The 22,791-nt window shown below is 31.8% G+C and overlaps 2 protein-coding genes across 8 annotated transcripts in view; one reads left to right on the plus strand and one right to left on the minus strand.

Annotated features, from left to right (window-relative positions):
- The window catches only part of PIG-V (phosphatidylinositol glycan anchor biosynthesis class V), a 72,065-nt gene extending 68,419 nt beyond the window's left edge, over positions 1 to 3,646 (minus strand). For all 6 annotated transcript variants that reach the window (XR_015041345.1, XR_015041347.1, XR_015041346.1 and 3 more), the window contains exon 1: positions 3,492 to 3,646. Coding sequence is in view for 3 of the 6 variants with exons in the window: in XM_085817395.1 (XP_085673521.1) it covers positions 3,492 to 3,554 (63 nt within the window). In the remaining 3 variants the exon portion in view is untranslated. The remainder of the gene's footprint in view (positions 1 to 3,491) is intronic.
- Positions 3,647 to 4,324: 678 nt separating this feature from the next.
- Positions 4,325 to 22,791, plus strand: part of LOC118204009 (V-type proton ATPase 21 kDa proteolipid subunit c''-like) — a 78,813-nt gene continuing 60,346 nt past the window's right edge. Inside the window, exon 1 of one of the 2 annotated variants that reach the window (XM_085817400.1) lies at positions 4,325 to 4,472. In XM_085817400.1, coding sequence (XP_085673526.1) covers positions 4,406 to 4,472 — 67 coding nt within the window. In that variant the 5' untranslated portion in view covers positions 4,325 to 4,405. The remainder of the gene's footprint in view (positions 4,473 to 22,791) is intronic. The other variant, XM_085817399.1, reaches the window with a different exon arrangement.

A 22,791-nucleotide genomic window follows, 5' to 3' on the forward strand; every position in this document is an offset into this window, starting at 1 on the left:
AAAACGCGTAAGGAGTATGGTATTGTGCACTTTTTCCCAATTTTGCAGTGAATATTTGTCATGATTAAGCAGTTTTGTTAGATAAAATTTCTAGCATAAGTGTAATTCGGCTAGTAGATTGTTGGAAGAAGTGTTCAGTAGATAAAAAGAAAAGAAACATGTCTTTGCGGCGGGAAAAAAAAAAATAGAGGGTTGCTGTAGGAGAGTTGGTCACCAAATTTTCGCCAAAAAATCGCCAAGTTACCATAATCTAAAGATCAACCATTGTTGCTTTTAAATATTTTGTGCTTTATTGTTGAATTGAATTTTATGTGTTTTAAGTGCGAAGAACATGATATTTAATAAATAAAGGTAACACACCAAACGTATATATATATATATATATATATATATATATAAAAAAAAAAAAAAAAGCTGCTTTGGGTGTAGTATAAAGTCTGAAAGCGTTCAGATTTTCTTTCTTTTCAGCCCAAAGGGCGTTAGACCAGAAGGGCTATTGACTCCGTTTTTGCATTTTGCGTCGAAAACTTAAATGTCCGTTTCATTTTGCAAATTGTTGCCGCCAAGCATTATCGCCCTGAGTTATATTTAAAGAAATTAAATAGTGAAGAATCTGCACAAATTAATGTATTTTTCTCGCATTGTCATAAAACAACAGTACCTTAAGCCATCAAATTTTGAATAATGTAATCATGGACATCTGGAAACCCTAATTTGGAATTTGTTTTATTATCGATTTCATATTTTAACGAATTTTTGATTTACAAAATCAACGATTTCAAAGCGAGCAATGGCAGCATTCTACGAGGGAAAAAAAAAAAAAAAATTATCTCAGACATGTGAATCGGAAATTCTAAAGATATGCTCTTTTAAACACTTTGTGATATTGCCGTTGAATTGAATTTAACGGTTTAAGTACAAAGAATGTGATATTTAATAAATAAAGGAATACACAAAACATTATGCTTTCATATATATATATAAATATTTCTTTTAGAAATTGACAAATAATCATTGTAAAGGTTTTAAATTTTTGTTTAGATGGTACGCGTTAGTCAAAAGGTTGAGAACCGCTGCATGCAAATATAATGAAATCCGATACATTTATAGGATTCATGTAATGAATTATGATAAATTGCATACATTGATTCTTAAATTTCAGACGCTGGCACATTAGACGGGAAAGCAAAGCGAGGAAATAATAGCAAGGTGGGAGGTAGCAATGGTGACATAATTAACTGCAAGGTGATTTTATACCAGAGTAAGTGCGATTTTAGAGATAAGCTATGATTGGTTAGTTATTAGTTTTGGTTATCCTTTTCAAGCAGCATTACGTAACATCGAAATTACAAATTTGGGAGAACAGATGACTTCAAGGAGAGATCATGAAATCTAGAATGTTAATTTTGAGGTTGCCAATTATTTTTGAAAGCAGCTATCATATTTTGTTATATCTTACAGATATATATATATTTGTGTGTGTGTGCATGTTAGTAAAATGTCTTTTTAATGCTGTTATTTACATGTTTATGCTAATTAGTAATCAGATAATAAAATATATAAGTTATTTTTAAAGTTCTTTTGGTAGTTAATTTTTTTTTTTTTTTTTTTTTTTTTTTTTTTTGTGTAGTTACATTTTTCAATAAAGATGAAAAAATACAGTTTCACTACCAAGACTATTTTATATAAAGTACTCCCTTGCCAATATTCATGACGTGCATATAGGATGAATATAAAATTTAACCCTATAAGCGCAAGGCCGTATATATACGGCCTAGAATATTTCTTGTGATATCTGAAGGAAATTATATATATACGTGCATATAAAAATATGTCAAAGAAATTAAGGTAATATATCAAAAATACACAAATCCAGGTATGAAATACCAGGAGAGTTTTTACTTTAAAATCAAAAATATAATTTGTTCTCATAGTAGTTTTGGGAAACTTGTGCTTTCTTAGAGAAAACGCTGGCCGCTCAGAGGGTTAAATCCACTTGCATCACTAGTCATAAAATATTTTTTAGAATCAATTTGTGGGATAAAGAAAAAAAAAAAAAAAAAAAAAAAATAGAAATTGGTATTTTCTTGTTAAAACAGCTATCACAAAAGCCTTTGGTGACATCTGGAATTTACTGACTGAGAAACTGAGCTTATCACTTTTGTTAACTCAGTACATGACCACTAATACCTTTTTTCAGCCTCAGTTAAAATAAATGTAACTAAGGACTGCCAACAAAAGAAATGCATTCTATAAGCAAGTATCGTTATTTAGATTTAACAGATGTAATTAATTATAAGCAATGTCAAATAACATTAAATAAAAATTATTTCCACAGAAAATAAACAGAGAACCTGTTAAGTAATTAAAACTTTAGAAAATTTGCTACCTTTATTATGTTTAGCTTATCTTTGGAATACGGTAACAGGTAGTTTGGCGACATTTTGGTAAAGCGATAAAGGTTACTAGCTAGGACATTAGCAGTGTACATGGATAAAGTCAAGAGTGTGTGCAATGCCATTTTTGTGCAAATCTGGGATGTTTTTTTAAGTGAAAATAGGTCGACGTGTACATGGATACCGTGTATGTGCAATTCTTAAAAACGCAGCAAGCAGTTTGCGATTCTGCACTTTCTCCCAATTTCGTACCTAATCTTCGTCATGATTAAGCACTTTTGTTCCATAAAAGTTTGAGCATAAGCGTAATTCGGCTAGCAGATTGTTGGAAAAAAATGTCGGAAAAAAAAAAAATGCCTTTACTTCGTGAAAACAAAATGGCGTCCAAACAAAAACTAGCAGGTTGCTGTAGCAGGGTTGGTCGCCAAATTTTCGCCAAGTTACCATAATCCAAAGATTAACCTTATGTTTTTTCTTATTTTATTTCGATGATTAATTATTTAGCATTTAGCTTTTTATGTTCACATGAGAAACATGATGGAACAAGTCATGATAACAGTTATATAATATTCACACAGGCGTAATTCACGAAATATTTTTGGCAAGTTTGAAGAGATTACAACTTTTTTTTTTAATGAAAATCTTGGATATATATATATTCATATACCTATGTGTTTTACCATACATATAAAGATTTATATGCATGGTAAAACACATAGGTATATGAATATATATATATCCAAGATATATGGCATTTAAAGTAAACAAAATAAAATATTGATTTAAAAAGAATACATGAGTGATAAAGCTCTATAACATTATTAAAACTTCCAGATGAACAATTTCGAGTCTTCCTAAACAAACATAGATATAAAGCACAGTATTTCCCCCAATTTTACTTTCTAACTGTTAAGTAAACTTGTAAGAGACGGCATACGAATTTTCGGTTATGAAATATACGTTCTTTCATACAACTGCAATTAAATTTCTATCTTGAAATATTTCTAATAATCTAATTTTATTCAACATGATTTTATACACTCATTTCGAACTTTAAATGCAAGAAACTGGTTCCTGCATATGTTATATATTTACCTGAAATAATATGACACAAAACCTCGATAAAAACGCTATCTGAAACGCACGATTAGTGAGCATCACTATTCTGGTATTCAAAACTGATCCAAAGCGCCAATATTTGAAACATTTGCTAAAGCCGACTTCCCAGTTATTTTCCCCAGCAGTGAACATACTTTGCCTATTTTCCCTACGTCTTTTTCCCCTTATGCCGAATTGCAATGCCTCGATTTTATGAATTCTAAATAACTTCTTTTGCTTTTTAAACTGAAAGAAGTCGACGTTTCTTCATGAAAAATAATAATTTATTTTATTTTATTTGGTATTAAAAATATGTTAACTTTCTCAACTGGTTTCATTTACATGTAGAGGAAAATTCAGTTTTTAGTTGTCTTAATTTTTAAGACTTAGAATATATTAATTATTTAACATTAATTAAATTATTGGGTATTGTTCGGAGAACACGGAGTTCGGAGCCTTGCCGGGTATTTCCGAACACTACCCCCTTTTCAGCTCTTTGACTTTTAAGTGAAAATAGGTCTATGTGTACATGGATAAAGTCAAGGGAGTGTGCAATGCCATTTTTGTGCAATTCTGGGATGTTTTTTTAAGTGAAAATAGGTCGATGTGTACATGAACACCGAGTATGTGCGATTCTTAAAAACGCGTCAAGCAGTGGGTGATTCTGCACTTTCCCCGAAATTTGTAATTTTTCTTGCGACAATTGAAAAACAAAATAAATATTATACTGTTAACAGATTATAACACTACAGAAGAAATTTATAACATTTCCCTTACTCATGCATACTTTCTTTTGCCCTCAAATATATTCATTTGCTGAACCATTATATAAATTTTCGGCTGCTGTTAATCACAACCGTAAGGCATATCATGAGATCGCTTTTAATAGGGTTTTTTCATTTTAATACAAAATGAGTATTTTAGCGAATACCCAGTATGTTGTGTATTCAACAGTTTTGAGTATTATTACAATAATCGGCAAGTATACTGAGTTTTTTTATTGTCATCGAGAAACTTACACCAGTATTATATATGCAAATAATCTTCGTTATCACCCTCACATTTTTATAGTATGAAATAAAATTATTTAATGTTGGGAAATACTGTAAAACTAGATATTTTTGTTTCTATATTTAATATTTCAGAAGTACAGATTAGGTCAGTTGATTTTTCAGAAATAGCGCATTTTAATATTATGTTGCATAAATGATGCATCTTAAAGATCTAATGTAGCCCAAGTAAAATTTTTCTTTCTCTCTTTGCGGTTTTGTTTGTCTTATTTTTTACTTTAATATATTGTACCCGTAATTTTTTGGTAAAAGTTTACAATTTGATGCCCCTTGTTTCTTGTTCTTGTAATTTTTTGGTAAAAGTTTACAATTTGGTGCCCCTTGTTTCTTGTTCGATTCTTTTTTGACGTCAAGATCGGCACTTGGAAGGCACAATATCAAGATGGCCCATACACAAAACCAAAATAAGAAGTCAAAGAATTGCACAAACTCTGCATCCATGTACACATCGATCTGTTTTCACTTAAAAAAAAATACTAGAATTGCACAAACTAGGCATTGCGCACTGCCTTAAATTTGTCCATGTACACATCAATCTATTTTCAATTAAATAAAATCAGGAAGCTAAACCAAAGTTAAAACTATCATGGTAAACAGAAGTGAGGTTTGAATGCCAAAATAAAAAAAAAAAAAAAAAAAATTTGCTAATCAAAGGGACACCCAATTCTACACTAGAGCCAATTTTTTTTTGTGCCTTGCTCAACCTTTCCTCAGCGTAAATATATCAACATTTCATCAATAGAAATTAATATATTTAACTAACTGTGTGAAATGTGCTTAGTTTTTTTTTTTTTAATCTTAATAATTTTAAGTGAGAAAAGGAAGTAATACTAAAAGTTTAGTACTTTGAATTAGCAAATACAAAGTGTTTTATTTTTGTTTGCATACCTACTTACCTTATTTCGTACTCTATTCAATGTAATGGAAACTAGTCAGGTATATTCAAATCTTAGAGTACAGTGGAACTATTCGTAAATCAAACGATTTTTTCCATGAAAATTTATGTAAAAGGAATTAATTCCTTCCCGAACCACAGATAATTGTTTATTTAAACTTTACAATTGTATTTTGTGTATGAGCTCATACCCACAAAACTGATGGAAGATATTAAATCTAAAATAAAAAAACAAGAATATAATATTAAACATGTAAAAATAGATGAAAACTTAATTTTATTGTACCCATATGAAGAGACGGATAGCTTAAGTGGAAAATGGGTAGGAAGCATTTATTATTTGAATCATTTTGTCCCTTTAAAAAAAAAAAAATATAAGGTAAATATCTTTTGAAGGAACCCTCTTTTATTCTTTCTTTGTCTGTAAACACTATTTGAATCTATTTGAGATTAATTAAGCGTTTGTTTAACTCAAAAATTTTTTATGATTTCTTGTTGCCTATACTTTAAAATGTTTCTAAAGTGAGACATAGCCTTTAATTAAGCATGTTCATGTTCTGCTGTATTATCAGAGTCATTTCAATACATGAAAACTTTCTTCCTGTTTCATTTTTCCCAAATTTTGTGGATTAAAGAACTAGGATGCTTTTATTTTTAATCTTCCCCTTTTTCTAAACACGATTCTTCTAGAATTGCCTTTTGTTGCTGAGTTATTGTTTTCTGTCGAGCTCAACAAGACGTTTACACATCTTCATTGTTTATTTTGCAGTCCGTTATTTTTGTTAGAAATTCAATATCTTAACCCTTTCGTGGGCCATTTATTTCTCTTTTGAATTTCTCCTGTTTTTTTATGTTTTAATATCAACTAAACAATAGCATTTAAGGAAATATATTTTATTTTGCCAAATTTTTTGTTTACATTTAAATTCTAGGGGTGGGAAGTCTACTTCCCACGGGACCTTTTATGGTCATAGAGAAAATTCAATTTAAAGGCGATTATTTGCCGTGAAAAGATAAGAAACATGTTGCAATGCACAAGGGTACATCACATACTGCACACGTATAGCGGGTCCTCTTTTCTTGGGCTTTTGTGCTACATTTCTTACATCGTCTATAGTTGGAAACCATCTTTGGCATATGCATACCTGCCAACTTTTACGAATTTTTCGTAATTTTTACGAAAATGCGTTTGTTTTTACGATTTTTTTCCTTTTTCAAATGTTTTTAGTAATTTTTGTCGAAATTTTAGAATTTTTCACCAATTCAGCGATTTTTGCCAATTGCATCATGTTTTACCGACTACTTCGAATCCAGTAACCTGCGGTTTCTTCCAACTCGCCGCTTAACCAGCCAATACAATGCGCTGATCTTGTTACTCTAACTCTTTTCTTTGTGGGCGCCAGATTATTTTTTTCGCGTTCGCTTCAGCAGCAAGGGAATTACTCAGCTCAGACTCAGCGAGCGTAGATTGTCGCATTCTGTTTTTTTTTTTATGTGCTACAAATTTTCTTAATATGTCGTTCTTACAAAATAAGTTAAAAAAAACTGTATTCTCAATATTTTCGGCGGTACTACTTTGGTAGACGGTTGCACGGATTTGTAGCAATTTATATTGGCGCAATTGTTGACGCGGTTTTTACAGTCGTCAGCCATCTTGAAAAATGCTGTTTTTACGTATTTTACGCATAATAAAGTATTCGAAACTTTAAAAAAATAAATATCATTAAAAATAATGAATTAATTTTCTGTTGAAAACATTGTTTTTAAGATGGCTGGCAAATGTAAATAAATACATTTACTAAGAGTATAAAATGCTAAAGTAAGGTTAAATTATTGCTTTCATATAATAGAATAAAAACACCACTATAAAAACATTGCGCCAACATTTAATTGGATTAAAATATTACTTAAATTGAATATTGAATTAAAAACATCATATTAACGTTTAAAAGAATTAAAATATTAGTTAAATTCAAATACTTTAAAATAAGTTTTATAGGATATAATTATTTAACATTAAAACATATGCGGCAATAAATATCTGGGGAATTTTTGAAAACAATGTATTAATTTTTTAATAAAAATTGAAGTATACAATTATAAAGTAAAGTAAAAATATGTACTTATATTTTTTATAAAGTCTTATTCTGATAAGTACCACAAAAAAAAAAAAAAAAAAAAAAAAAATCTTCATCTCACATCCACATCTCTCACACTTCACTGAAGAAGCAATTAACAAGGTTTCCACGAAAAATTTTAATTAAATTTCCTCTGATTCTTTGTTACAATTTATAAATAAATCTTTGATTAGGAAAGACAGGTTGACCAAAATAAGGTCTCAAAGGGCAAGTTTTTTATTCTGATACCAATAATTCTTGTTAATTACCAATAACAACATTAATCTTCGACACTGACATATCCATTTGCGTTGAAATCTGAGGAATTCGAAGAGATGAATAATAAAATTTTAAAATGGCGCAGTAATGCACAAATATTCAGTAACCAATCAGGGAGCTGATTACATCATGCATAGAATTAAAATTATTTAAATAATCATTCATAATAAATCATTTAAAAAAAACGCAAAATTAAATTGTATTTTAATATTTAACTGCCATAAATAATGTTTAAAAGGCTGATCTTTGGAATATGGTAACTGGTAGTTTGGCGACATTTTGGAGGCGATAAAGGTTACTACCTAGGACTTTGGTAATAATGTGAGAAGTACTCAGTTCCGATTACGCATTATTTTGTGTGAGGGAAATGAGAGATCATGAGATATGTCATGTGACATTAATGGACGAATTACAGTTCTTTAATCGGAAAAAGGGGGGAAATCTGGAAAAAATCTGTAAATTTTGTATTTAGCTTTATTCTGTGTTGTGTGAAACAGTGTTGGTTAATTTTTGGATCCCATGGCCGTAACTAAAGTGAATTCGAAATGGGTATTTAGGCATTGTGATAAAGAGAATTTTTCTTTTTATTTATCGGAGGAAGTATGGAGGAAAAGTTAGATTAGGATTGTAAGCTAATTTTTATTAATTTAATGTATGTGCTTATTTATATTTTAAGTAGTGTTTTTGAATTTAATTATATTTCAATTAAATGATAATTATTTTGTGAATTATATGTTTGTAGGAATTTGATATACGTTGCAGTGGAAGTAAACGTGCATGGAAATAATTTAAATATTTGACACTAAGTATTTGTTACCATTTGTAATGTTTGCGGTATGAATTCGTTGGTGACGTTTATAATATAATAGATAATTCAGAGGTAAAAGGTTTTGGATATTTTATTTATTTTATATGTGGAAATGTTATCTTTGGAAAGGGTATATACTTTTTCGCGATCAGATAATTTCATGTATGTTCTTTTTACCGGATTTAAAGGATTCACAAAATTTTCATGCATTTTTGTGAAATTTTTCTAATTTATGAGAAAAAAGCAGTGTACATGGATATAGTGAAGAGTGTGCGCAAATGCCATTTTTGTGCAATTCTGGGATGTTTTTTTTAAGTAAAAATAAGTCGACGTGTACATGGTTTAGTGATATTTTAATTAAATGATAGTTATTTTGTGAATTTTATGTTTGTAGGAATTTGGTATACGTTTTAGTTAAAGTAAACGTGCATGGAAATAATTTAAGTATTTGTAACCATTTGTAATGTTTGCGGTATGAATTCGTTGGTGACGTTTATAATATAATAGATAATTTAGAGGTAAAAGTTTTTGGATATTTTATTTATTTTATACGTGGAAATGTTCATGCTTGGAAAGGGTATATACTTTTTCGCGATCAGGTAATTTCATATATGTGTTTTTTATCGAGTTTAAAAATTCACAGAATTTTTTTGAATTTTCATGCAAATTTTTGTAATTTACGAGAAAATAGCAGTGTAGATGGATAAAGTTAAGAGTGTGTGCAATGCCATTTTTGTGCAATTCTGGGATTTTTTTTAAGTAAAAATAAGTTGATGTGTAAATGGTTTATGTGTATGTGCTATTCTGAAAAATGTGCAAGGATTTTCCGATTGTGCACTTTTTCCCAATTTTGCAGTTAATATTTTTCATGATTTAGCAGTTTTGTTACATAAAATTTCTAGCATAAGTGTAATTTGGCTAGTAGATTGTTGGAAAAAGTGTTCAGGAAATAAAAAGAAAAGAAACATGTCTTTACTTCGTGAAGACAAAATGGCATCGAAAAAAAATAGAGGGTTGCTGTAGCAGGGTTGGTCACCAAATTTTCGCCAAAAAATTGCCAAGTTACCATAATCCAAAGATCAACTGTTTAAAACATTAGATTAAATTTATAGATATTAAAACTAATTACTTTTAAAATAAGGTGATGTCATTGATTACCTCATCCACAAAATAAAATTTCATAAAATATCATAAACAACAAAATTTTTCTTTCAAATAAAAATGCAAAATTAAAATGATTTTTAATATTTAGAAGCTATAAATAATATTTAAAACACTGAATTTATGTATAATAAAGTGCATTATGTTTTAGATAAAATGACAACAAAGTGTCGGTTACCATAAATAACTTGTCCAGCAATGGGTTTACCGTAAGTCGTATTTCTTGCCAAAAAATTGCCAAAATCCGTGCAACCGTCTACCAAAGTAGCACTTTTCCGGCCTGCCTACAAAGCCGAATTTCCAACAATTAAAGAATCCTTCAAAGGAAATAACTGTGCATTTTGCAACGTGTGCGTGTGTGACTTCATAATAAGTCACGGTGGAAGAAGCGACATTGTGAAGCATGTTAAGTCTAAAAAGCATGAAGTTAATGCTTCGGCTTCGACAATGTCAAAGAAAGTGGATGATTTTTTTTCAAATTCGGCTACGAATTCATATGCCGATGTCATTTTGGCAGAGTGTTTGTTTTCTGCATTCCTCATCGAACACAACGTGCCACTAAGCGCTGCCGATCACGCCGGTCAACTTTTCAGACGGATGTTTCCTGACTCCAAGATTGCTCAGAAATATGCTTGTGCTCGCACGAAAACATCTTCTATTGTGAACAAAATTGCTTGCGATGCACAAAGTAAAACCATAGCTGCACTCCAGAATTCAGCATTTTCGGTGTCAATCGATGGCAGCAACGACAGCGATTGTAAGCTTTACCCCATCGTTATCACATATTTCTGTGATGTTTCTAATGAAATGAAAACTCATCTTTTGCGTCTTCCATCGTTAAATGGAGACACTACGGGGGAAAATATTGCCTCCTTGGTAATTAATGAGTTGAAACAACTTAACATCCCAATATCAAACTGCATTTCATTTGGTACAGATAATGCTCATGTCATGGTGGGTGACAAAAAGGGTGTAGCATCTTTCCTCAAAAAAGAAAAAATGAATTAATTGTTATTGGATGCCCATACCACTTAATTAATTTGGCAGCAGAAAAAGCTGCAGCTGCTTTACCATTAAATATTGACCAGCTTCTGATTGATATGTTTTTCTATCTGGAAAAGAGTGTAAAAAGGAAAGAAAACCTAAAGAATTTCCAAGAACTGTGCTCTGGTGAAACGATAAAAATTCTGAAACATGTATGCACAAGATGGTTATCCTTAGGCAGAGCGCTAGGAAGGTTTATTGAACAGGGGGATGCATTGCTAAAATATTTCCACGAAGAGACCAAAACGAAACCACAGATCCCATCAAGTTTGTCGGCATGTAAGATTCCGAAAATCAACTTTGCTTCTAATCAAAATGCTTTAAAAGGGAAAAGCCAACACATAGAATCAAACCCTTTAAAAAGAAAATGCTTAGAAGACTTCTCAAAGGTCAACTTTGTTAAAGAAGTTCAAGGGAAGAAGAAACAGTCTTCTATTAGCCGGGAGGAAAGGATTTTCTATCTTCTTTCTTCGGATTTGAACAAAGCATATTGTAGTTTTGTGTTAAGTACCATTAAGATTTTTGAAAGTGTAAATACCCTTCTACAATCAGCTTCGCTAAAATCTTCCCTGCTTATCCAAATTCTTAATGATCTTTTGAAAGAAATTTATACTAAGTTTGTAAAACCGTTCGTTGTGAAAAACAGTGTGTTGATTCGTGTTGCCTATACAGTCAAAAGGCGTTAATTCGGACACCCATTATCCGGAATGATCTATAATCCGGACCTCAAAGCTACAAACTTTCTGCGCATGTGTCACGTTGATGTAAGACCTTTACGGCTGCAAATATGCGTGTGCGCAAAATACGTTTATGAATGCACATTTAATGTATAACGGACGGTATAAGATAAGCTAAAATTATCTAATTCAGTTGCAGATTGCGTTGTTCCTTAATCTTCGAATTGGATTCGGCTTATTATTTTTTGCAGACTGTTGGAGCAATTTTATAAAAGTAAGATTGAACTTTCGATTATGTCAAATAGAATTTCTGATATATATTTACTAATATGTAAAGGATCTACAAAGCGAAAGTATGTTTCGAAATCCATTAAACAAAAAGTGGAATTGCTGCAAAAAATGGATAAAGGCATATCCTTTGTTTATTTTTAACGCCGCAGCGCACGATGAATTGAAAGTTGATCTGTCAGCACTATCCTTGTCTTCAGGGCAGATGCTTTTATTTTATTTCACTTATAATTCCTTACTAAATGTAGTATTTCATCTCGATGTACTCCATCTTTGATATGATTTAAATCAAATTCCTCGTCATTATAATTCGCTTCCGATAGCGAAGAAAGTGACAGAGGTTACTGAAAACGAAAAAATTTCGATTGACAAATTAGTCTGTATTCTCGACACAGCAATTATAGGACTTGAACAGCGGAACTTTGTAACTGAACAAGAAATTATGTCTTGTTTATAGAATTAAAGAGAATTATCACATAAAAAACGAAGCAACTTAAACAACTTACATTGAAAGAAATGTTTAATAAAATAAACAAATAAATATTAAGCTTTTTTTTTTTTTTTTTTTGTAAATTTTGATACCCATAAGATCATAATTGTTCTTTATTTCATAAATTACAGTTTCATATTTTTAATTTTAGAATTTCTGCATGCCATCTTATGAGAATTAAACTGATGATCTATAATCTGGAAAAATCGATAATCCGGAATCGCCGAAGTCCCGACTAGTCCGGATTAACGACTTATGACTATAATAGTTTGGCAAATCAAAAGGATGACAATGATCTTATAATTGGAAATCAAACCAGGGAACTTGTAAATTATTTGAAAGATCATGAAAAAAAATTTTTTTTTCAATGTGTTAGAAAGTACTTTTCCTCAGCCTGTGATTACATTGTAAGGAAGTTTCCTTTGCAAAATGAAGTTCTTTTAAATGCTGAAGTGGCAAATTTGAAGCAAATTGAAAATTCATCTTTTGAAAAGATTTGATTTTTATTGATAAATTTCCATTTTTGTTAACAATTAAAGAAAATGAATGCCATAATGATGCTTTAGATGCTACAGAACCAATTTTCTGCTGCACAGGTTGAAGACTTTGCCAGTTCTGGAGAAGATAAACTTGATGTCCTCGTTGGTACCTTAAAAAGAATAAAAAGAGCTGATGGAACACCAAAATATGATAGACTAGCAAGAGTTTTATGTGCTATTCTCATAATTCCACACAGTAATGCTGAGTGCGAGAGAGTCTTCAGTGTTGTGAAAAAAACAAAACTATGTTTCGTTCTTCAGTTTCACCAAAAACTCTAGAAAACATTTTAATTGCTAAATGTTATGAGGAAACTAATTGTTATGACATGAAATTTTCCAAAGAATTTTTGGCTAAAGCCAAAAAATGCACTCTAAATTCATTGCAATAATTTTTTGTGTAACATTAAGTTCTTGTTTTATGTTTCCTAATAAATTTTTTAGTTACTACTTAATTGAGATTTACTAATGTAAGTACAATTTTCTTTTTTCTATTTGTATAAATTGTTATTTTTTTAATATCAAAGCATGATATTAATTCTTCGTGTTCTTCTGAATTTTGGAGAAATCTTCTGAATATTTATCTTTAGAGGTTGGCAGGTATGGCATATGATTTCCCACATTGGCTAAGCGTATATCATCCGGAACTGCACACCTTTTTGCTTGGAAGCTAGCAGGACGGCCTTTCCTTTTTCGAGGAATATCCGTCTATTAGTTGACGAGCCAATGCTATACGGAATGTTAGCTGGTCTAAACTTCTGTTTCTCTCATTTACTTGCCACAGTATAAAACTATTTACGATGCCAAAATCAATAAAAAAATCAAAAATACGATGCCACCATTTTACAGATCTTCTTCCTATTTGGTATCTTTCTTTTCTTTGATCGAATCAATCAACCCCTCCCATTATATCGTTATATAGTGTAACAGCTTTAGGGCAAGGTACTTCTGTTTTAGTACCATCATTTTGTGTATGATTTACAGATGTAATAATCGCTGAATTGTGTGCAGTAGTCAACAGTGTAACAGCCTTTTTGTCCATCCACTTTATTGCAGCAACACCTTCCTTAGTTAGGAACACTGATTCCCCTCTTTGTAGTTTGTTATTAGCCTTCAGCATTGGTGGAAGATCCTTCCTTTGTGGCCTCACAGTCCCCACAGAAAACAAACCACTTATAAGTAGACTTTTTGCGAGCCTAAAAGATGTCAAATAGTTATCATAGGCTATAAGATAACCTGTATGTTTCATATCTTCCGTTAGTTTAGTTTGTTTTCCCTAAGCTCAATATTTTACCCTTATTATCAGAAGTTTCTTTTCCACAATAAATTTCAAATTTTTGAATATATCCAGTCTTAGAGTTTGCTAAACACCACACCTTATAACCTGCTTTTATAGGCTTCATTGGCATATACTGCTTCAATGAAGTTCTCCCTTTGAAAGCTATCATGCATTCATCTATTCATAATGTTGACGAAGTTTCGTAGACTTTTGGTGTGGAATCATTGAGCTGTGAGAGGATTGGTCTCACTTTATCGAGTTTATCATGCCCAAGTTGCCCACATGGATTTGTGCTGTTATCATTTACATGTAAAATCTCAGTTACTTTTCTGAACCTCTTTGCGATTATTATTCTTGCTACTGATTGAGCATTGAGAATAGGGTCCGTGCTGGAGTAGTTTTTCAGTTCAGGCAATTGATGTTTACCCATGAGTATATGCATACCTACCCATGCTTTCAATTTTTCTGATGTGATTTCTTTCCAGTTCAGGATAATGTCTTTTGTGGTATGACCCAATCTCTTCCCAGGGTTCGTAGTGGTCCTTACAAGTGCTTATAAGTCCTTATATTTGAAAATAAAATATAAAGGCTCTTATAGGTGCTTACTTTTTCTTTAAAAAGCTCTTATTTTTTTTTTTTTTTTTTTTTTTTTTGGTGCTTATTTTTTGCTTTTAGTGCTTTTTTTTTTAATGAACGCGCATTTTTTCCCCCCGTACCAAAGCCGAAACTAAATAAACAACTTTTCTTCTTTATATGCAACGTCAGATGGTAAACTTCCAAAAATTGCTTTCCCCCTCTTTCTCTGCATTAACGTAACCTATGGTGCGCGCGAGAGTACAGACAGGTGCACGTCGTTCTATTGGTCAAAGAATTGCGAAAACGGTATAAAATTCCGATACTCTTTTCCTCCCACCCAAATACTACACACGTTTGAATTTCTATCAAGATTTTAATAATTTGCATTCTCGTTCCATGTGGTCAGTTCATATTCGTGTTTATTATGATCATTATGCTTATATTATGAGCATATGAATAAATATTTATAATAATATAGTTGCAATAACTGCTGAAGTATAGAAAAACTTCCAAAAATGGGTGTGTTTTTACACAGATTAGCTTTCTAAGGAATAATATTCGGAATGGCTTTTAAAAGTCAAAATAATTTTTTTTTTTTTTGGCCAATATATTATACAGTACGGAGGTTGGGAGGTTCTCCCCTTTCTCCGCAAAATCTCTTAATTATTGAAGCAGCGGACTTTTTTTTTTTTTTTTTTTTTGTCACTGTCCAATCTGGATTGAATAGGACGAAAAGTTTTTGCGGTCTACCCAACCCAAGCGAAGATTGATTCTATTCCGGAAATTTAATGCAGTCGGTTGAAAATTAGAATCAGAAACACCCCAGATTAGTAAGTCTCTTTCTTTTCTTTTATTTAGTTCTTTATTCTCCGAATACTGGCAGCTGTTGATTCCGATCGCGTAATATCCCATGTGGAAGAATAACGCCGCACGTATTGCGCAAGAACGTTTGCGGTATTTTGCAGAGATAATTAATTTTGATGTTCAGTCCAAGAATTGTTTATGGACATTTAAAAGATTTTTATTATGCTTTCTAAGCAGAATATTTCTCAGTTCCGTTGGTCTATTTTTATATGATGCACATATCGAAATGTCAAAATCATTTAGTTAGCCGAGAAATCTAAAGAACGGCTACTATCTCCCCACTCCTCTTTTTCCAGTTACTATCCGGAATATTCGGCAATTTCCGAGTATCCGGGTTAGTTAAGCTTTTACTATTAAAGGATGACTGACAATTTCCCGTCTTCTGATTTCAGAAATGTGCCTCTTTTTCACTTAAATTACTTTGCTTGGAATATATGTTAAGGGAAAACTATTATGCAATGAAAATTTAGAAAATGTTCAGAATTTTGATTTAAGTTAAATTATTTAAATATTAATATGAGTGGAAAAATAAATTGTATTTATTATTAGGTGCCAAACGAATACAATTAATATGGCTTATTATTATTTATTTTCTATATTTTGAACTGAAATTCCAATACTCATTCTCTTAATAAATATTGCATTGCTCATATTTTAAATTACAAGTCTAATTTTTCTTTTAAGGTTATGCAGTTGTATATAATGTAATTAGACAGGTGCTTATTTTTTCTTTAAAATGTGCTTGAAAAGTGCTTATAGGTGCTTATATTTTTAACTAAAATGTGGCTACGAACCCTGCTTCCTTTTATAAGGCTGCTTTGATATGAGTTTCGTCAACAATATTCTGTAAAATTTCCTCGGTAAAAATCATGCCAAAATAATCCTTTTATTTCTCAGTAGAATTGAATGATATTTTCAAATGTATTTTCAAAAATATTCTAATTTTTCCAACATACCTATTGCACGTGGCTTTTATACGCAATGCAATAGCATTTACACTTTCCACCCATTATTTATTATTCAATATTAGATAGTTCTTGCAGAAATATACAAAATAAGAGAACGTTATTATAATAAAAACAGTATTTTACTTACATTTGTAGCAGAATCGTATAGCAATGCAAATGTCAAATCAAAACAGGTGTCTCAGTGGAACAGATTGCGCACAATGCATTCAAACTTTCAAAACAAATGTCGTAATTCTGTTTTCAATCGATTGAACACAGATGGCAGCACAATATTGAAGTGGGAATTAGAGTTCCCAACGTTATAATACCAAAGCCAGTATATTATAGTGGGTTTTGCACTTCCCACAGGTGTATTTCCCAGGATCATGTAGGTGGGAAGTAATCTTCCTACGGCCCACGAAAGGGTTAAATAGCAAAAAGGTTCAAAGTCTCAAAAGCCTGCAACCCAATTTGGCTATAATTCCCTCCAAGCTGAATTCCTGCTTCTGCAAATCTGTTGCTGCCAGGTTTTGTTGAATTAGAATTAAGCAATAGAAAATATTAAACTGATGTTTCCAGAAATTCCTAAAAGCTAATTATGGGGCACAGATTACCTTAAAATACTTCAGAAAGTCGTGTGTACCTTGAAAATATTTGCCATCAGAAATGTAAAATATTAAGTCATTGTTGCAAAAAGTCTTTTGACAGATGTTGTATTTTTAGAAGAATCTTAATTTAAGGAGAAAAGATCTTTCGCAGAATAATTTTAAATAAAGTTTAAATGCAAGGATTTTTGTTTGAGAAAGGTATATTTACTAAATCTGTACAGCAGTGAAACGATTAGTGTGGTGATTACATTGACAGCTATTTGTCAGTAATATAGAATTCCAGAAAATTTCTTGTTTACCATTTTTGACAAACAAAAAGGCTCTAAAGAGTGTGATGTAGCACTAATAAGGAATAAGCATTGTTGCATGCATATGAGTTTGAAATAGATTGCAGGCGCGTAGCCAGGGGGGTTGCTCTGGGCGCCCGGGCACCCTCTCGCTTCATTACTACTTATACTTAAAAAGTACTAATTAATTTTCAATAGATAAGACAAACTTTTAAAATATTGGCTAATCTTTGGAATATGGTAACAGGCAGTTTGGCGACATTTTGGTAAGGCGATAAAGGTTACTAGCTAGGTCTTTAGAAGTGTACATGGATAAAGTCAAGAGTGTGCGCAATGCCATTTTTGTGCAATTCTGGGATGTTTTTTTAAGTGAAAATAGGTTGACATGTACATGGATACCGTGTATGTGCAATTCTTAAAAACGTGGCAAGCAGTGGACGATTCTGCACTTTCTCCCAATTTCACACCTAATCTTCGTCATGATTAAACACTTTTGTTCCATAAAAGTTCTAGCATAAGCGTAATTCAGCTAGCAGATTGTTGGGAAAAAAATGTTGAGTTAAAAAAATAAATGCCTTTACTTCGTGAAAACAAAATGCCGCCCCCCCCAAAAAAACCAGCAGGTTGCTGTAGCAGGGTTGGTCGCCAAAAAATCGCCAAGTTGCCATAATCCGAAGATTAACCAAATATTGCTTTCCAGCTTCCTAAAAACATTCATGTGATTAAACAAAGAATGAAAGTCTCTGATTTTCAATTTAGAAGTAAAATTTGGAAAAGTCAACCTTCCTCACCAAACAAGCGGCGGGAAAATGCTTCCAAGGGGGTTTAGGTGACACTTTCAAGTCGTAAAGCTTTTGTTCTTTTACAGTTTTGAATAGCCCTCCATATCGGGTCCCACTTTCCCTCTAGCTATTAAGCTTATGTCACTAAAGAACCAAAAGCCCTTCCATTTCGGAACAAACTTAAGTAGGGGTATTTCATTTTGAGATTTGCTACTTATTATCTAAATGTAATAATATTGCTCAAAAGAGGGAAGGAAAGGTAGTAAAATTATTTTGAGTGATTATTTTTTACATTAATTTTGAAATTCAGTTAAGTCAATAAGTATAGCATAAATATTAACTTTTTTTTGGAATAATGTAGAAAGCGTGTCAACTTTGTTGAATTCAGTGCAATTAATTTTATTTTATTAGTCATCTAGCAATTTAAATTATTGTTATTTAAAATGATTTAATAGGGTAGCTGTTAAATATGCAGATAGGTTCACTGCCAAGTAATTTATTATATTTTATTACTAACCCAAAGGGGCAAATTTCCCAGAAGGGCTATTAATTTCGTTTTGGTAATTTATGTTTGTTTAGTATAAACGTTTCACTTTTCAAACTGTTGCCAAGAAATATTAGAGCCCTGCATTGGGTAGAGTAGACTTTAAGGTACCCATTGTATTATGGCGAAGTTGTTCTTTATTGATTTATCGGCAAGTTGCTGTTTCATTTATATGGTAGCCTGAGTAGTTGTATGTTATGGAAATCCTATTGTGACGTAATCGGGTGCATGATTCTGGGAAATTTTGAATCATGGGATGTTTTGTAAGCGTTTTTGTGGTGTGTGTTGGTTTGATTCTTTAGACTGTAGAATGGCCGAATGTAGTAAGATTAATTTGAATTTTCTGTACCATTTGGAGCGAAAGGGGAAAAGAGCTTTAATTGACTGGTGTGTAAATGAAAGTTTACTTAGTAGCCATTATAAGTGTCCTGTATGTAGGAAGGATATGCGTCTAGTCGAGCGTAAAAACCATTTAGATGGATTTGAATGGGTTTGTAGGAAGAAAGGTTTAGATGGTCACTACGTGAAGCGTTCGATCAGAAAGAGTACCTGGTTTGAAAAAAAGTCATTTGAGTATGATTGATATTTTGATTTTTACGTGGCTCTGGGTGTATGAAGCGAACTCGAAAATCATGGTAAGTGAATATTTGCTTTTGGTAGTGCTTAAATGTATAACATGTTTTTCCTTTTTTATGTTATTTTATTGTTTGGTTTAAAATTTATTTTATTGAGACTGTGTATTTTTTGGTTGCCTATATTTTAGAATTTGGTGCTCCTTTTACTTTTTAAGTGAAAATATATGAATGTGTACATATGAATGTGTGGACAAAGTAAATAAAGTGCACAATGCCAGTTTGTGTAATTCTGGGATTTTTTTTTAAAGTTAAAAATAGGTCAATGTGTACATGTATAAAGTTAAAAGAGTGCATAATGCCATTTTTGTGCAATTCGGGGATTTTTTTTTAAGTGAAAATAAGTCAATGTGTACATATATACTGAGTTTGTGCAATTGTTTATCTTGTTATTTTGACTTTATGTAGCGGCGATGTTTGGCGCAAAAATCGCCGCTTCATAAGCCAAAATAACAAGTCAAAGAATTGCACAAAATCGGTGTCCATGTACCGCCAAAAACTGCCAAGTTTTGCCAAGGGGTACCCAAAACTATACTTTTACCCCCCACATTATATTTGAAGAAATTAAAGAATGAAGAATCTGAATAAATGTATGCATGTAACGGTACCTAGAGATAACAAATTTTGAATAACATAGTCCTTCACTCGAATATGAGCATCTGGAAGCCCAAATTTGGAATTTGTTTTATTATCTATTTTCTGTTCTGTAAAACTTTAGCGAATTTTCGATTATGAAATTCATCTATTTCAAAGCGAGCAATGGCAACACTGTACGGGAGGGGGGGATTATCTCCAGCACGAGAGACTGTGCATCGGAAATTCGAAAGATATGCTCTTTTTAGTTTATTTGGGGTATTGCTGTTAAATTGAATTTTATGGTTTAAGTCCGAAGAACAGGATATTTAATAAATAAAGGTAACACACAAAACATTAAAAAAAAATTTTTTTAAATGCCCCTTTGGGCATAATATAAAGTCTGAAAGCTTTCAGATTTATTTTGTGTGCAGCTGCGTTTGGAACAAATAATCAGATAATTACCAATTGAAAGGAAGTATAAAACAAGAGAATTGAAATAGAGCGAAAAATGTACATAGCCCATTAGTATGCAAAATGTATAAGATTGCTGAACAGTGCTAGTTCAACATAGTTTAGAATATCAGGGAACGAGCTTTTATTGTTTTTCTTGTGTATAAGGTAAATACAATCCTATTTCCCTTGCAAAGTCCTTCACAAATGGGATGGCATCCTTTCCCATAGACAGATAACCTTTGTATGCTTTTCTGTACTGATTTCAACAAACAGTAGCAAGCATATATGAAATACTATTTATAATGATAAAAATTTGATGTAATTTTAAGATCATATACATGGTCGACATCAAGCTGAAACCATGAATCAACAATATCCCTTTTCGAGGGAAATAATTTTATTGGCATGGACTTTATTTTGCAAAAATCAATATTCTACACTATAGTTCTAACATATATATCAAAAGCAAATGCATTTTACTTTTTGATCATAATGCAAAACAGAAAAATAACATAAAAAATTAAATATTAATATTAAAGGGTATCACAGTTGTCCTCGGAAGGGAATGCGAAAGTATGGTTCATTTACATCACATAATTAGATTCATGGCCTAAAATTTTAAAATGATAGTTATTCATCTTTAAATTCTATAGTGTAGAACATGAATTTTTGAAAAACTCTTAAAACTGCTTCTCCCCCCCCCCCCAGTTTTAAAGCTTGTAAGGATTATGTTAATTTTATTAACAGTTAAATTTTGAGTTAAACTTCCTTTCCTATCAATTCTTAACTTCAACTTACCACTTCCGGCCAGAACGTAGTTTTAGAATCACATCTGAATACATTATGAGGAAGAGCGGTATTTAACCGCGAAGTTCTTCGGTCTTAGTGAGAGAGATACCAGGTAATCTGGATAGCATGCATTTGCCTTTTTAGGCTACTCTCTCGTAAGCTATTATTATGCTTGGCCGTACTTTAGGCCCTTGATAGCTTTGCAGTCTATTAACGTTAAGGGGCCAACTCTGTTAGAATCTTGATAGCTTCGGCTATATCTCTTTAGTTAATATTAGTTTAGTTTAATTCTTAGTCTCTTAAGTTCAAGCCCAAGTGTTGGCTTTATTGTACTAGTCCAAGACGGAGTTTCGTTGAACTGGAATAATAAAGAATTATTTTACCCTTCTATCTTGTTATTTCCTGTCACACAAACTCAAGTGATTATTTGCTTATCAGTTCTTCACTTCCAACAGCAACACAGTGAGGATTCCTACAAGCTAGGCATGTCGATGAATAGAACCAAGGCATTTTCTAAATTGCGGGAATCACTATATGAGGTCCAATCAGCCCTTGGGAATAAACTATGAGGGATCCGGCCAATTTGTTCATGAGAAAGTGAAAAGTAACGGATCAGATCTAAAGTCTGTATTTTTCCTGCAAATTTCACTATGTGTTGTGTTTATTAGAAATAATGCTTTAACTTGTATTGAGTTAATACAAATCACTTAATATAGGATGCCCCGAAAAAGGAAAGCATATATTAGAAAAAAGTGCAAAAAAATTGGGTTTCTTTTCTCCAAACTCTCACACATTTTCTAATGAACATTTTCTACCGGAAACATTTCTGTTGTGGAAAATATTATGCAATATTCCCCCCCCCTCATTTGAAAATCCTGGCTATTATATAATTATAGCTATTATAATAATAGATATAATTATAACTATAAAATAACTTTTTAATGCATTCAAAATTGCATCCAGTGTGTGCTATTGTGTATTTAAATGTATTTATCAAAACTGAAAATTTTGATGAGTGGTAAAATTTTTCAATGTTTAATTACCTGCCACGCATCATTCGAAAGCAAATCTATCAATATAATGCTCATTGTGATTCTGTGTTTAATTATTATAAAATTATTTTAGCAATACCTTTACTTGACCATCTCAATTTCCATTTAAAATCTCAATTTTCAAGTTTAGAAAAGACTACGTCATCCCAGTTTTGCATACAGCCATTAGTTTGCTCTGATCATGTAAATGAAATTGCGGTAAATGAGTTGTAGATTGTAGAGTCGTTAGGGTTTTTTTTTTTTTTTATGCAGGAGTCATATGAAAAATAAGCAATGCCCTCGCCGGGACTCGAACCACGGACCAACCTCTCGAATTCGCATCGAGCGTGCTGACCATTACACCATGAAGGCATGCTAAGAAGATGAGAGAAATGCGTAGAAGGTGATACATAAAGATGATTTACCCTCTCCGGAACTTCTAAAAGAAGAGACGAAACGTTGGCAATGGCATTTTATGTCTATTCTCAAGGCAAAGCTCCCAGGCACACCAATTTTGGTTTTAAAAGCTTCGAATAAAATCTTTTTACCAAATACTAATGTGCT

Source organism: Stegodyphus dumicola, chromosome 5, assembly GCF_044657685.1.
Source record: "Stegodyphus dumicola isolate Sdum_Otavi_A_Nest chromosome 5, ASM4465768v1".
In the NCBI taxonomy this organism is placed as follows: domain Eukaryota; kingdom Metazoa; phylum Arthropoda; class Arachnida; order Araneae; family Eresidae; genus Stegodyphus; species Stegodyphus dumicola.